The sequence below is a fragment of the Suricata suricatta genome, chromosome 7 (assembly GCF_006229205.1).
Source record: "Suricata suricatta isolate VVHF042 chromosome 7, meerkat_22Aug2017_6uvM2_HiC, whole genome shotgun sequence".
Lineage (NCBI taxonomy): Eukaryota > Metazoa > Chordata > Mammalia > Carnivora > Herpestidae > Suricata > Suricata suricatta.
Window position 1 is genome coordinate 56,510,533 of NC_043706.1, and position 17,854 is coordinate 56,528,386.

At 33.7% G+C, this 17,854-nt stretch overlaps 1 protein-coding gene across 1 annotated transcript in view; it reads right to left on the reverse strand.

Annotated features, from left to right (window-relative positions):
* Nucleotides 1-17,854, reverse strand: part of EYS (eyes shut homolog) — a 1,499,666-nt gene that overhangs the window by 1,108,250 nt on the left and 373,562 nt on the right. Inside the window, exon 11 of the mRNA XM_029943180.1 lies at nt 5,413-5,519. Coding sequence (XP_029799040.1) covers nt 5,413-5,519 — 107 coding nt within the window. The remainder of the gene's footprint in view (nt 1-5,412; nt 5,520-17,854) is intronic.

Here is a 17,854-nt window from a genome sequence, read left to right on the forward strand (position 1 = left end):
AAAAGGCTTATAATTTATAAATTCCAAAACATGTATATTATTTTTCTGGTATCAGTTTTTCATAAAATGGAAAATCATTATATTAATCTAATATAGTGGAGCAGAATTATATACTTCTTATAAAAGGCAAGATTTTGTATGTTACTTTAACAAAAATATATCAGTGCAAATAAAGAATAATAAAACTTGGACTATGCCAACAGAAAGCTACTACAAGTAACTTATAAAATAGACTATTGTTTAAGCATTTTCTACACCAGGGGTGAGCAAATGTTTCCTGAAGTGATCAGACAATAAGTAATCTAGGCTTTGCAGGCAAAGAAGGCATACACTCCTGAAGTTGTGGCTGAAGCCATCAACAGTACACAAATGAATGAGTGTGAGATATACAAAACAGGGAAGGGCCAGGACATTTCTCACTGAAGCACAGTTTCTTAAACCATCTACTCGATACAAAATAACTAACCTCACTGACTTAATGCATCAACTAAATATTTTTTTCAACTTTATCTTAAGATTCAATGCATTTTGCTGAAGTTTCATTGTTTCTGAATATTATATTTCTTTCTGAAACAGATTGCAAAATTACTATTAATCTTAAACTTAATCAGAGAATAAATAATTACAAAGTTAAAAAGAAGAAATTATAGGGGCACCTGGTGGCTCAGTAGGTTAAGCGGCTGACATCCGCTAAGGTCATGACCTAACAGCTTGTAAGTTTCAGCACCAGTAGGGTCTGCTGACAGCTCAGTGCCTGGATGGAGCCTGCTTCAGATTCTGCATCTCCCTCTTTCTCTGCCCCTCTCTGGCTTGTACTCTCTCTCTCTTTCTCTCTCTCTCTCTTTCTCTCTCTCTCTCTCTCTCTCTCTCAAAAATAAATGAACATTAAAAAAAGTTCTTAATAAATAAAAAAGAAATTATGTGTATATTCCCTACAGAAATTATTTACAACTATATTACATAGACATGTTATCAAAATATATTTATTCATGGGATTCAAAAATTAATTCCAGTGAAATTTTGAAGGAAGTTTTTAGGAGGATGAAAGGGGTAATTTTTAGCATAAATAATGCTCGTTGCTGACCCCCCCTCCCCGCACACACACTACTACTGATCTTAACGGCTTACCATAATAAAAACTTACATGTTTTTGTGTACTCAATATAATCGAGATATTGCTGACCCATGAATATCTTTCTACGGAAGATTTAGCGTGTTTTTCTATCTTCTGGTTCTTTTTAGATATCTCTCTTTCAACAAAAATGGAGAAGAATAAAGGTAGCAGAAGACTCGTAGGACATTTTTATAGACCAAAGTACAAGGCTAAAACTTCCATTCATTTTCTATTGGTTCTGACCATATACATGGTCCCAAATATGTGGAAGATAATTAGGCTTATTCTAGAAGCAAAAGAGAAATGGGACAAGGAGCTAGGTTCTGGAAAACAAGGCAAACTTTCTAGCAGACAGATGTACAATAATATAAAGTGAATTAAAAATTGTCAAAAATGTGTTGATAGTATAGTTTCAAATTTCTACTATTATAAATTATATTACATGTCATTATCAAAAATATTATATTCATTATTAGGAACATTCATTTTATAATAGTTTAAATTCATTTTTGTTCTCATGTTTTATTAATGCCTTTGTGTTAAATTCCTTGAGCATTTTAATACATTTTACAAATCTTAGGCACTGCTATTAACTGAAGAATTCTTTCCTTCAATATAATTAGCAGATTATAATACATAGTATATGAAAAGGTGAAACCATATGATTACCTACAATGACTATGTTTTACATATTTTCTGTTTTCTTTAATTATAAGTTATTTTGAAACAGAAATTATTTATTTGCAATCATTTATTTTGTAACTACACTTTTTAAATTTTAGAATAGTTTTAAATTTACTGAATAGTCACAAAGATAGTTCAGAGGGTATTGTATACTCTGCAACAAATTTCCACTATTATTAATAACTGATGTTAGTATAGTACATTGGTTACATTAGCCAGTATAATACATTATTATTAACCAAAGTCTATATTTTATTTGGGTTTCTTAATCTTAAATTAATGTCATTTTCTTTTCTAGTATCCTACCCACAATACCACATTTAGTACTCATGCTTCTTTAGGCTCCTTTGGCTTTGAAAGTTTTTCTGACTTTCCTTGTGTTTTTTTTTTTTATAGAAGTATAGCTGACATACGATATTATATTAGTTTCAGGTGTGCAACATAGTGATTCAACATCTGTATACACTATGAAATGTTCACTTTGATAAGTGTAGTGACCATCTGTCACCATATAGTTAATATAATATTATTTGTCATATGCTGTATACCACTTCTTTATCCAATTATTTATGATGGACACTTACGATGTTTCCATAACTTAGCTAACATAAGTAATGTTTCGATGAACACAGGAGTGTATATATCTCTTTGCATTAGTGTTTTCATTCTCATTGGATAAATACTCAGAAGTAAAATTTATGGCCTATATAATTTTGTTCTTAAGTTTTCATGGAATTTTCATCTTGTTTTCCATAGAGGCTGTACCAATTTACATTCCCACCAACAGTGCATGAGAGCTCACTTTTCTCCACATCCTTGCAAATTCTTGTTATTTCTTCTCCTCTTGATACGAGGCAATCTGGCAGGTGTGAAAGATATCTTATTGTGGTTTTGCATTTCCCTGATGGTTAGTGATATTGATATTTTCATGGGTCTGTTGGTCATCTGTATGTCTTCTTTTGAAAAGTATCTTTTCAGGTCCTCTGTTTCCTTTTTAGCTTCATTTTTTGATATCTTGGTGTCTGGTTCTTTTTATATTTTGGATATTAAATAATTGTCAGATGTATCATTTACAAATACATTCTCCCACTTAGTAGGCTGCCTTTTCATTTTGTTGATGAATTCCTTAGCGAAAACTGACAAGCTATCTGCAAAGAATTAAACTGGACCACTTTTCTTACATGGTATAGGAAAGCAAATGCAAAATCAATTAAAGACTTAAACATAAGACCTGAAACCATACAATTCCTAAAAGAAAACTAAGCAAACCCATAGACATATATTCATAGGAATAATTTGTTTTTGGGTCTATCTTCTCTGGCAAGGACAGCAATATCAAAAATAAATGATTGTGACTATATCAAACTACAAATCTTTTGCACAGACTCTCCTTGGTTTTGATGATCTTGACAGTTTTAAAGAGTATTGTCAGGTATTTTGTAGAACTGAAACTTGTCTGATGACTTTATCATCATTAGACTGGAGTATAGTATTTTTAAAAAGAAAATAACTAGTCATTCTCATTACTTCATATTAAATGTCTATGTTATTAACATGATTTAGCACTGTTGATGTTAACTTTGATCACTTGGCTGAGGTAGTATTGGTCAGATTTCTCCACTGTAAAGTAACTCTTCCCAACGCCCATTACCATGTTCTATTAATTTGAAAGATAGTCATTATATGCAGCCCAAACTTAAGAGGTGGAAAGTTATGTTCTATCTCTTTGTGTTCAAAGTATCTACATAAATTATTTGGGATCATTCTGTACAGATGTGTCTATTTTTCTCATTCATTTAATTATCAATCATTTATATTTTCTCAGTATGGACTAATGGATTTTTATTTTATATTTTGGGTAATAATTCATTATTCCTTTATTTTCTTGCTCAAATTATTCTAGCTTTGGTCATCAGAGTCCCTTCAGTTGACTCATGTAGCCCTTTGATATACTCTCATACTTTTGTTTTTTAAGTACTTCATTGGCTTTTGGCATTACAAGATTCTCTACATGCATTTGTACATTCTGCATTTATGCCTAGAATCAGCTAGATCTCTAAAGAGATCTGGATCCTTTTATTGGAGAAAGGTTTGAGAAACTTTGGTCTAAGTACTGGTCAAACCTGTTATTTTTAAAAGGAAATCGGGGCACGTGAGTGACTCAGTCAGTTAAGCATCTGGCTTTGGCTCAGGTCACAATCTCACGGTTTGTGAGTTCGAGCCCCAAGTCAGGCTCTGTGCTGACAGCTAGCTCAAACCTCCAAACTGTCTTCAGATTCTGTGTCTCCCTCTTTCTCTGACCCTCCCCTGCTCATGCTGCCTCTCTCTCTCTCTCTCTCTCTCTCTCTCTCTCCCCCTCTCTCAAAAATAAATAAAACATTAAAAAAATTAAAATGATACCTATAACATCGTGAGTTTATATAGATACAAAATATTTGAAAATTGTCCACAGTCATATTTGTTCATTAAAAATTATAGGAAGAACTAAGAAAAGTAGATACATCATTTAAAAATACCTAAACTGATTACATTTAGTTGAACAGTGTGATGGTTAATTTTATGTGTCAATTTGGGGCTCAGGGTGCCCAGATTAAACATTATTTCCAGGTGTGTCAGTGATAGTGCTTCCTGATGATATTAGCATTTGAATCAGTAGACTCACTAAAGTAGATTACCCTTCCTAGACTGGCTGGGTGTCATCCAGTCTGTTAAGTGAGTAGCACAAAAACCAAAGAAAGGGAGGACTTACTCCTTTTCTACCTATCAGCTGAGCTGGGGCATTAGTCTCTTTCTGTCCTTGGACTGTAACTCACACCATTCACTTCCCTAGTTCTCATGCCTCTTAATTCAAGACGAGAACTACACTACCGGCTCTCCTGGGTCTCTGGCTTGCAGGCAACAGATCATGAAACTTCTCATCCTCCATGGTTGTATAAGCCAATTCCTCACAATGAAATGCTCTAATACATAGATCTAGATTGATAAATAAATAGATAGATCCCCCATTTGTTCTGTTTCTCTAGAGAATCCTGGCTAATTTAGTTGTCAAATTCCATAGTTTAGAAAAAGATATTGAAATCCAAGGAAGTATCCAGTGATTTACTTTCTATATACTGATTGCCTTTCTATATACAATAATCTACAAAATTTATAATTTATAAGGAAAAACATCAACTTATTTAGTTTTTGAAAATAATTATAACTCCATTACTAAAGCTAAAGAAATACTGTCAGAGTTGAAACCAAATAAAAGGTTATTATTATTAACAGCTTACTAACCTTGACAATTTCATGAGGAACTGAATTAATAGAAAAAAATACTTAAGACATGATAGACTGGTAATACAGTCCTTACTTTTCACTTTATCATTAGGTTGTATCGGTGCCTTTCCAATAGAAAAATAAGAAACTCGAGTGTTTTAGTGGATGTATAAACAAAGCTCAGTTCACTCTAGTTTCTGCCTAAGGGATAATTGGTTGCTCACTTTAGAAGCTGACTTTAAGAAAATGAAGAACTAATAATGTCGGAAGACTGAAATGAGTTCAGATAAGAGACAGAAATGCTTTTTAAAGTTAATTATATTTGGTTTTCCTTTTCCTTTGGTGTTCATTACCTTTAAATGGAGCCATACACTGGCAAAAGTAATTACCAGGTTGGTCAGTGCGGGTGGCTCCATTCTTACACAGATATGAAGCATACACATCTGCATCTATTTCACATCTTAAATCTTTGAAAAAATAATACAAAGATTTTAAGTTTTAATAAGGCAAGCATGTGCCAGGTTTTATTTCTTAAAATTACCCAAATCCATTGGGGGTGATGATCTGAGACTAAACTTGTCAGATAAAAATGCCACATATATTAGTGTCAGAATCCATTCATTTCCCTTTACAAACCTTGTTACAAACTGCAACAACTTCTCTTGGAAGTACTAAATGCAGACTAATGTCCTCTGAATTGGTAGGCATTCAAAGTCTGTTTAGATGTGCAATAATTTATCTTCTGCTTTGGAGTCTAGAGACTGAATAGATGTTTCAAGTTATTGGGATGCAAATCAAATGTTAGTCTAAGGGAAATTAAGAACAGGAACAAAAAGGAAATACTAGGAAATCAATACCATCCTGATGTATGTCCCTCAGGGCTAGATGTTCTTTACAATGCACAGTTGTCAAATGCTACTTACCAATAAAGCCACAGGGACACAAGGATTTGAATTTATCCATGAACTCTGTAGATGTAATGTTATGGAGGCAGGGTGATGAATCACATTGCTTTTTATCAATTTCATGTAGCAGTTCTATATGGGAGGAAAGGAAAGTAAATCAAAAGTATTCATTAATTATATAATCTTAACATTTTTTAAAGTCATCTCTATGCTCAATGTAGGGCTCAAACTCACAACCCTGAGATCAATAGTCACATGCTCTACCAACCAAGCCAGCCAGGCACCCTTTCACATTTCTTTTTAACTAGTTCTCTAGTGCAGATTTTCCCTTAATGCCTCAGAATTTGGGTTGCTAAAACTGACCTTTCATATAATGTCCTTGGATTGTTTGTTGATTTGCAAAGAGTTGAAAACATAGCCTAAAATAACATTGTATTGATACTTAAGACTATTTTTCTTTGTTTTTAAAATATTCTTAATGTTTATTTATTTTTGAGAGAGAGAGAGAGCACACTTGTGAGTGGGGGATGGGCAGAGAGAGAACAGAGGATTCAAAGCAGGCTTTGTGGCAGAGTCCAACCAGGCTTAAACTCACAAACTATGAGATAATGACTTGAGCCAAAGCTTAAGTTGCACACTCAATGGACTGAGCCACCCAGGCACCCTATTCTTAAAGACTTTTGATAGCTAATTTTTTTTGCCAGTTTTGAGCAAGAATAGAAAAACTGGCATTGACACATAACACATGGTATTCACGAATTAGATGAATGAAAGTCTTTCTAATATTCTTAAATGTTTTTCTCCAAAATAGTGAAATGAATCTTGGCTGGAGAAAAATTAATGTAATAGATATCGAAATCAGAAAGAGTATACCTAACTAAATAGAAAATCTATTTGTATTGTTATTATCACTGATAAAATATTAAGTGAAAATATGACAATACAGCATCAAGGTAAACTGAGGAAAAGTAAAAATTAAAAATAATAGTATGAGTGAATAAATACTTAGTTTAAATCTTATTTATTTGGTAACTTTCCTTATGAATCAAGAGAAGAATAGCATATTTAAAACCTTGTGAGAGAAAAATAGAACATTTAAACACCTTGGTTTGTTCCTTATAGTTGGGAATATGCCAAAATTTACCTCTCCAAAAGACCTTGTTTTTGCTCTGTCTTGTACAATTTAAAAAAATTATCTTGAGTTTTTGCTGATTATAAATACACATTAAGTTTTAATAAGTGGCCACACTACCTGGACATGGTCATTCTTAAATTTTTAATTTTTTAATATTTATTTATTATTGATACAAAGAGAAACAGACCACGAGTGGGGGAGGAGCAGAGAGAGAGGAAGACAGAATCTGAAGCAGGCTCCAGGTTCTGATCTGGCAGCACAGAGCCTGATGTGGGTCTTGAACCCACAAACCGTGAGATCATGACCTGAGCTGAAGCCAGACGCTTAACCGACTGAGCCACCTTGGCCATGGTCATTTTTAAAATCAACCACATAAAACCAGTTTCAAATTTATCAGAAAATAAGAGGTGCTTTATTAATTATTTTCAAAACCAATTTGATTTTTACTGCTTAAAAATTATGCGGTGCTTTTAAGTCAATCATTCACATAGGAATAGAATTAGGAAGAGTTTTGGAGAGCTAGATTTTGAACAACATTTTGGCCTTGCAATGATGGTTGTTTAATAGTATTTGCTAGCATATAAAGTACTGTGAGTCTTACTACCTTTCCAATCTTGGAAAATAAAGGTCTGTATATTACTAGGGCTTCCTCTTAATGTTAAAAAAATGATATAAATATTTAAAAACATAAACAAGCTCTTTATCAAAATAAATTATATATATTGTCAAAAGTCCCTGTGAGAGTTGCCACAGTAATACAATGGAATGTGGTCTACAAAGAAATGTTACAAGTTTTAAATAAGTATAATGAATTTATCATTAATAAATATCCTAAGAAACACCAGATTATTTACAAAAACAAAAAATATTCACTCATCACTACATATACCTATTTCTGTGATTATGTGAAAATGTAGAAAAATAATACAATATTATTATTGTATTATGTATTCCAATGTTCTCCTGGAAAAAGAAATTAATATGCATGTCGATTAGATGAATTGTATCTTCTAAAAATAAGGACTTACTTCCACCTCAAATTAACCTTCAGTTATCCCAGTTTTGCTTAGCATGTGTGCCTACCTTGAAATCCATTCTGACACAGGCAGCTAAAGGTGCTGTAAAGATCAACAAATTTTCACAGGCCTCAGTTAGGCACTGATATACTTCAATCTCACAGTTATTATTTAGAAACAAGCAAAGGATTCACTTCATTATAAATGTGTCACTGATGCAACTTACAGCTAAGTCTAAGATTAAGTTCAGAAAATATGAGACTCTTAACTTGTCTGCAAAAACTCAGCACATTGCCTAATGCTAGATATTTACTTTTTCTGTTTTTGTTTTGCTGTGATTGAAAACCTGTGGCTTTATTTTCATCTCAATGAACCCAGGATAATTCAAAATGCACATTATTTCCTTAAATTAAACACATACATTGAATGACTGTGTTTGTATATGACTGTATAATGTTAACCAAATAGACTCTCTTAGATGCCTTTCCTTCAAAACCAGTCCATGATACATATTTGAGTTCTGCCTGTAATTTTTTAAAAACAAACAAACAAAAAAACCCAACAAAAACTAAGACCTTCTCAGCTTCTTGTTTCATTAAGTTACTGCTGGCCTGCAAACTGGCCTCTGTATGTGGTGGGCAAGAAGAGACTGAAGAAAGAGGTAGACCACTTCAGATGGATAGGTGGTAGGTTTATTAATAAGGGAACTCACATACAAGGCTTATCTTGGGCTCCCATAAGACCAGGAGATTTCTGCATTCACCCACCAGAATCTCAAGTTTATTTATATGCTGGAAGCTGCATTGGCCTTGCTGGATGACACAGTCACAGTGAGGAAATGACAGATGTCTGCACAGGTCCTGCCATGTGAGGCAAAACTGGTATCTCCTTCTGCTACTACTATTCATGTTAAAATAAGCTTGTTGTCATTAACTAGGCCTTACAGTGTTCCAAATTAGACTGATAGTCCCCACACAGTTACCCCATAAGAAAAAACATTTTCCTGTCCTTACTTAAGAGATTTTAGATCAAAACACTATAGATGTTTGACAAAAGACTCTTCTAATGACCATTACAGACTCAAAACATAGACTTGAAGGGGTTAAAAACACAAAGATCGCATCTGAGTCTGGCCTGGAGAAAAGGAGCCTAATTTGGAGATAAGAAATAAAATCAAGGTCAAAAATATAGTCCATTTGAGTCTGGTCCGAAGAGAATTAGAGCCTAAATTGGAGATTAGAAGTAGAAGACAATGTCAGAACATGATCCCCTCCCAAGTTCTACATTCTATAAATATCTTCCCTTCCCTTCAGTTATGAGGATGGATAAGAATGTGGGAAACCCAGGTACAAGGCCAACACACATAGGGCCCCCATTGTGCTTACACCAAAAAAAAGGGCTTTCTCAAGCAACTTGTTAATAAACATTTTTTTCTCTATTCTTTTTCCTCTCTTATAGTTTAAAAGCCAACCACAATAACTCTTAGCCTATATATATACAACTTAACCTATGTTTTATTCTTAGCTTTACTAACTTAAATAATATGTATGTTAATTCTGTTTTCTACTAAAAACATCCTGTTATATTCTTGGATATAAAATTTACATCACTGTAAGAACGTTACATGATTTGGTTGTAATTTGTTAATTAAAAAACAAAGTCATAATTATTGGCAAAAACCAACCCATACAAAATATGATATGTTTGTTACTTTCTTAATCTGGGAGACTGGCACCAAGAATGTATGGGATGGTTCTAAAAAAATACTTCCATAAAACTTGTTTCTGTACACTTTCGGTGATTAAAGCATCTTATCACTAAAAATTAGTCACTGTAAAAAATTTCTATTTTCTGATGTCATGTTATTGCTTGATCAATAAAAAAAGACACCAACGCAGACAAAGCAGAGATGCCTGACTGGTGATCAAGAAAGAAACTTGAGGTTCTCTCACTCCTTTTTGCCAACACCATCCATCCTTTCAGGGACCCATGGACCTGCTGGAGCTGGAGTCTGGCATTTATAGTCTATAACGTGGTTCAGTGATGTATTCAGTCCAGATAATCTCAATAGTAACTTCCTTCTTCACGGTTATATCCTTAAAACAACTCCAGTGTGAGAATAGTGGGCAACATGTATAGTCTAAGGGCAGAGGAGGGTGTAAGGAGCCTCCAAATGCCCAGGTAACCCATGACGGTCAACAAGCACTCACATCCTCTCAGTAATCTCTTTCAACAATTACTGTCAATTACATTAATTTTCATAGGCACAAATTCCTTTAGACAGTTTCTCAGTAAAAAAAGATGTCTTTTTTGCAAAACTGTTTAAGGAAAGAACATGTAGTAGAATCTGTCTATTTTTTATTTGTACCATTCATCATCTGAACATCCTTTTGCATCCGGATAATTAACTACTTAATGATTCTTTAATAAAAATTAGAGACCACCTCTCATAACAGAAGGTGAAAATGCAAGTTATATCTTTCCCTGTCTCAGTTATGCCAAAATGTGGATATGTAACCCAAAGTTGGCCAATAAATCCAGGACACACCATGGAATTTGAATGCAAAAGAAACAGGAATGGAGAACTCATTTGTTTTGCAGGTGGTGACACACCAATTTCCAAGGACTCTACTGACAGCACTGGCTCAGTGTTATCTAGTGTCAATGCCTATCCCTACTGACATTGTGATCATATATGATGTGATCAAGACTCCCTTGTTTATGTCTATTTTCCAGATCTGATTCTAAATGCTCTGATAGTTCCTACATGTAATATTCTTTTAATGAACTCTAAATTAAATCATTTTCTTGTTAAACCACCCTGAATATATTTCTAATACCCACAGTGAATAACTCCATTCACAGTGCACATAACAATTTGTTTTGCCATTATTATTAAATATTTATATTTCAATTTTATAGATAAAGCAACCAGGGTAAAAACTAAAAAGAATTTTCAGATATTTGTAGTAAATATCACTGATGTTAACAAATCATTAATGTCAGCTTATATTTCATTTTCTTCTATTTTCAGGGGCAAAGAGGGTCATATCCACCTCACTTTGAAGTTAGGGATATTGGTTTATTTTTATTTTGCTATCTTTACCTGATTTTATGTTGGGAGCTCTCTGAACTCACTGGTAGAGTGAAAATTCCTGGTAAGGATATGGCAAGTTTGCACGGTCTCTTGCAATCTCCCCTCTTGAAAATTTCATTTCTGCTTGGGCACCAAACCTCAGAGTGCTTTGCTGATTAGTGTCAGGCACGGCCTGTCCCCCTGCCCTGTTGCTGAGGCATGATTGTACCTGGTCAGGGAAAAGATGAGTAAACTAGATACATCCTAATGCAACATATAATTTTCCCCTAAGCAATTAACTGATAATTGACTACCTTATGGGCCTGGATGCCTTTGTAAAAGTCACTCCTGCAATAAAATGTATCAATCATCTTTGGGACTGTGAGAGCAGGCATTATGTTTCCTGAGAATCCTGTTTTACTGGGAACTTTCTCTTAGAGTTATAAACAGCCTAATGTCTCTTACTCATAAAAAACTGACCTTTACTAAACAATGCTGTTTGCCTCTTGGTTAAGGTTGCTTCCTTAAGTCTAGAGCTGAGGTTTTGTAAAAAATACCTATGACAACATGAGTGCCTCTAGCTAAGTTTTTTTATGACAATCACTACTACTAGAATTGTAACATCTGCAGAACCCATGTCCTGGAAAATTGTAAAAATTATCTATGAGAAATCATGTACTGCTCTTTCTGGTCCTTGTACCCTTCACCATAAATAAAGCTAGAGAATCAGACAGAGCAGAGATGCCTGCCACAAAGGCAGAGATGCCTGCTTGGTGATCAGAAAGAAACTTGAGGCTTTCTCACTCTCTCTCACCAACACCATCCATCCTTCAGGGGAACTCTGGACTTGCTGGAGCTGGACTCTGGCAGTTTTACATTTGGGTAATAGTGACCTCACTGAATTTCTTAGAATGTGTTCCATTTTCCTATAGAAAGAGTTGTAAAGAGGATATAGAGAAAAGGGAACTCTCATGTACTGTTAGTAGGAATGTAAATTGATGCAAAATTGTAGAAAACACTATGGAGGTTCCTCAAGAAATAAAAAAAAAGTAAATGTTCAGTAATTCTACTACTTTGTATTTACCCAAAGAATATGGAAATGCTAGTCTGAAAAGATATATGCATGCTTATATTTATTACTGCATTATTTACAATAGCCAAGATATGGAAGCAAACTTAGTATCCATTGATAGAAGAATGAATACAGATATCTATTAATCATCTATTTATAATGAAATATTACTCAGCCATTAAAAATAATGAGATCTTATAATTCAGAACTTCATGGATAGAGCCAGAGGGTATTTTGCTGAGGTAAATAGGTCAGGCAAAGAAAAATACCATTTGATGCCATTTACATGTGGAACCTAAAAAAAATGAGCACACAAACAAACAAACAAACACCAGAAACAAACTCATAAATACCAAGACGAAGCAGGTAGTTGCCAGAGAGGAGGGAGACAGGGAATGAAATAGGTAAAGGTGATTAAAACGCACATCTTTCAGCTATAAAATATATGTCACCCAAGGTGAAAAGTAAAGCAAAGAGAATAGAGTCAATAATGTTGTAATAAAACTGAATGGTGAGAGATGGTAACTACTCACCATGCTGAGCACTGCAAAATGAGTAGAATTGCCAAATATGTTGTTCCCCGAAACTAATATAACACTGCATGTCTACTATACATCAATAACAAATATCTTTAAAAAGAAAGTGTTATATATGGCTGATATTATTAATTCCTTAAATATTTGACAGAATTCACTGGTGCAGCCATTTGACCAATGCTTTCCTTCAGAGACAGTCAATTATAGCTCAATTTTGTTACTTATTATTTATTTTTTAAATTTCTAATCAAGTTTTGTATTTTTGTGTCTTTCTAGGAATTTTTATATTCCTTCCATGTTTTCTAATTGGTTGGCATAAAATTGTTCATAATACTTTCCATGATTTTTTAAAATTTCTGTAGTTTTATAATGATGTCCCCTCTTTAATTTCTGGGAAAGTGTGCCTTAAAGATTTATAAATTTTGTAATTTTTAAAAAAAAAACATGGGTGCCTGGGTGGCTCATTGGGTTAAGTGGCCGACTTTGGCTCAGGTCATGATCTCATGATATTATGAGTTTGAGCACTGTTGGTGAATTTGAGCCCTGCTTCAGGCTCTGTGCTTACAGATCAAAGCCTGGATGGAGCCTGCTTCAGATTCTGTGTCTCATCTCCCTCTCTCTCTGCACCTCCCCACCTACTCATATTCTCTTATACTCTCTCTCTCTCTCAAAAATAAATAAACATTTAAAAATTAAAAAATAAATTTTTGTGTTACTGATTTCTCCTATTGTTTTCTATTTTCTATTTTATTGATTTCATTTTCTTTAATGTTTATTCATTTATTTTTGAGAGAGAGAGAGAGAGCAAGCAAGCATGAACAGAGAGACAGAGAGAGAGGGAGAAAGAGAATCCCAAGCAGGTTCTTTGCTGCCAACACAGAGCCTGATGTGGGGCTAGAATTCACAAATGGTAACATCATGACCTAAGCCAAAATCAAGAGTTGGATGCTTAGTGAACTGAGCCACCCAGGTGCCTCTATTTTATTGATTTCTACTTCAAACTTTGTTGTGTTTCTGTTTAGTTTGGAGTTAATTGGTTTTCTTTTTCAAGCTTGTTGAGATACAAGCTTAGATTAATGCCTTTAGGTACTTCTTTATATATAAGTATTAAAAGTCATAAACTTATATCTAAGCACTTCTTTGGCATATATTTTGATTTCTGTATTCATTTTCATCCCACTTAAAAAAATTCAAATATCTCCTATTTCTTTAACCCATGTGCTATTTTTATGTAGTTTAATTTCCCAAATATTGTTCTGTGGTTGATTTTTAAATAATTCCACTATGGTTTCCTTTTAAAGCTAACATATTGTCCATGTGGAGAATGTTCTATGTGTTCTTAAAGATAATTAATATTCTGCCATTCTGCTGTAGATAGGTGCAGTTTTATAAAAATACCAGTTGGATCTGTTTGTTGATGTTGACTCTTCCATACATTTGCTGATTTTCCATCTAATGGTTCTATTAATTATTTTGATAAGGTTATTGAAATCTCTAACTATAGTTGTTAATTGATGTATTTTTCCTATGAAGAGTTTCTGTTTTTGGTTGGTGTATATTGGAGTTTTGTTGACAGATATATATGTACATATGTATGTATATGTATATACATTTATTTGACAGAATATACATATATATATTGATTTATAGTTTTTATATCTTTCTGACATATTGATCTTTTTGCCATTATGAAAATTTGCTATTTGTCTTATTACATCTTTGTCTTAAAATCTATTTTGTTTAATATTAATAAAGCTCCTTAATTTTTTTTAACATTTATTCATACATGAGAGACAGAGAGAGACAGAGCACAAGTAGGGAGGGAGAGAGAGATAGGGAGTCATAAAATCTAAAGCAAGCTCCAGGCTCCAAGCTGCCAGCGTAGACCCCCCACACAGGGCTAATACAAACCTTGAGATCATGACCTGAGCCAAAGTCGAATCCTTAACCAACGGTGCCACCCAGGTGCCCTAAATGACATATCCTTAAATCATCATTTAAAGGGGCACCTGGGTGGCACCGTTGTTTAAGTGTTCAACTTTGGCTCAGGTCATGATCCCATGGTTTGTGGGTTCGAGCCCAGCGTGAGGATAGCTCAGAGCATGGGGCCTGCTTCGGATTCTGTGTCTCCCTCTCTCTCTCTGCCCCTCCCCCATTCATGCTCTGCCTTTGTCTGTGTCTCAAAAATAAATAAAAGTTAAAAAAATTAAAGTTATTTAAACATCATTTAAGTTTTAACCTATTTGAATCTTTGAATATGAGCTCATAATTTAAACTTGCTTTTTTATCTCATCTGACACTTAGCCTTGTGATTTGATTGGTCCCCAATGTTAGTTGTAGCAGAAAAAAATCTTCAAGGCAGCTGTTATAAATATGTTCAAGGAATTTATGAAAAATATATTTAAAAACTGAATTAGGGTGGGGCACCTGGATGGCTCAGTCCAGTGTCTGACTTCAGCTCAGGTCATGATCTCAGGGTTCCTGGGTTGGAGCCCCACATCGGGCTCTGTGCTGACAGCTCAGAGCCTGGAGCCTGCTTCAGATCCTCTGCCTCCCTCTCGATCTGCCCCTCCCCCACTCATGCTCTCCTTCTCTTTCTCTCTCTCAAAAAACATTTAAAACAATTTTGAAAACTTAATTAGGGGCGCCTGGATGGCTCACTCAATTAATCCTGACACTTCATTTTGGCTCATTTCATGATCTTACAGTTTGTGTATCAAGCCCCACTTTGGGGTCTGTGCTGACAGTGTGTAGCCTGTGTGAAATTCTCCCTCTCCCTCTCTGTTTGCCCTTCCCCTGAGCTTCCTCACTCATGCTCTATCAATATAAATTAAAGAAAATTATTAGCTTCAAAAATCTTCATAGATTTCCATTTCTAAATATTAACCATTCTATATTTTTAACTTAAAATAAATATTGATATCCAGTAACTAAATTTATTTGGCAATATTTAATGAACATTTGCTTTTATAAGTATATCAGCTTTTGGCTATAAACTTATAAATACAAATTAACAACATACATAACTTAAAGACTCTTCTTCTACAAGTTAATTCACTTATTCTTTGTTGCAGCCATAATCTGTATGCAAATTAATATCCCAATCAAAACTAGAAAGTAAAACAAAGTGAAGATTATAAATAATTCATAGTATTATTATCCCTTTTAATGTCTTAAAAAGTTGAGGGCACATAGTAGGGAAGAAATAACAAAATACAGGCTTTCAACTAAGTTATTCATTCTTTATTTTATTGTTATTCCCATTTACCTTTTTGTTCATTCATTTAGTTACCTAATCAGATGTACCATTAACAAAACTGTATTAATAATGAATTTTAAGATGGTCATTACTATACTCTTAACCATTGCAATCCTCTTGGGAAAAAAACTTGAAAACCATTTAGCTCACTTAGACTGGTAAAATTTATCTCAAATAAATAATTTATTTATTGGTAACATTAAAAGTGGAAATTAGGATCAAAGACTATTCAGAAGAGCATCATGAAAGTGTGAAGGTGTAAAACATAAGAAGACTGATATGCGTGGAAAGAAATAATTGGAGTAGCCTAAAAATTATAGCAAGGCAAGACTGAAAAACAGCAAAAACCCTGAAACTAAGTTATTTTATATTCTACCCTTTAAGATATTTAACACTTTCTTGTTGTTTTTAAGGATGATAGTGACACAATCAGATTGCTATAGAGTAGAAGATGGATAAATAGGCAGAGCTTGGTAGCATAAACATCATTTAGGAAGCTATTGTTTTATTGTTGATAAGAGATTATGAGGACCTAAGCAAAGACATTAATAAGGTATACCATATTTGAAGTACATTTCTGATGTAGATTTGAGATTTGGACAATAATTAGTATAAGTTGATTATTTATTTTGAAAAAGAGAAAGAGAGCAAGCACTAGCAAGGAGGGACAGAGAGAGAGAGGGAGAGAATCCCAAGCAGTATTCGTGCTGTCGGCATAGAGCCCAAAGCAGGGCTTGATCCCACAAACCATGAGATCATGACCTGAGCTGAAATCAAATGTTAGATACTTAACTGATGGAGCTACTCAGTTTTAATTAAATTAAAAGATGATGAAAAGTACACAACAAGTATGAAATTTCAATAGAAAAGTACTATAAAGTAAATAATTAAAATAAATTCTATACTTGAAAGTTCAAATAACTAACATGAAAAGTTCTCTAATGGGACTTAATAGCAGATATTAGATGACCAAATAAAGAATCAGAATTCTAAGGAAGATCAATACCTTTGATAGCCAGAATCCACTACTATTCACTGAAACACTAAACGATCCCATAAAAGTTAACTTTGTTGTCAAATCATTGGCCTTTGTTGCATAACATGAAGTTGGGTTTTAACCAATTTCTAGGTCCCCGCTTCTACCTTCATTAATTTATATTTCTCTTTCTCTTTCTCCATCTATCCTCCATCTATTCCCAAGTCAAGGATACACTATTTTTTTTTCTTTCTCTGCCCTTTGTATTCAGGGCTTTTCTTATACTCCTATAAACACGTTCCCTACATCCTTAAGTTTGATTTAGACTTTTGACTCAGTTACTAGTACCTGTTTCAAACCTGATCCTGGTCATATTGTTTTCTCAAATTAAACACCTCAAGAAATTAAATTTATCACCAATTAAACTGTTATCAGTGATATAATAATTCATACACTCAGTAATAGTTTATTGAATTCTCTTCAGGTACAAAATTGAAGATTCCTTTTGGATTATTTATTCTATGTCTGCTAATTAGGAGATGTACACTCATAATTACAATACATACTAGTAAAATTTTTGCATAGAAAACTTCTTTATATGAAAATATATTTACTGAAATTGTTTTGTATGTTATCACCATGTATTTCATTATAACCTTTATCAGGAATTGTATCTATAATTTAATAATCCAGTGAAGAAATGGGCAGAAGATATGAACAGACACTTCTCCAAAGAGGACATCCAGATAGCCTACAGACACATAAAACAATGCTCAACATCACTCATCATCAGGGAAACACAAATCAAAACCACACTGAG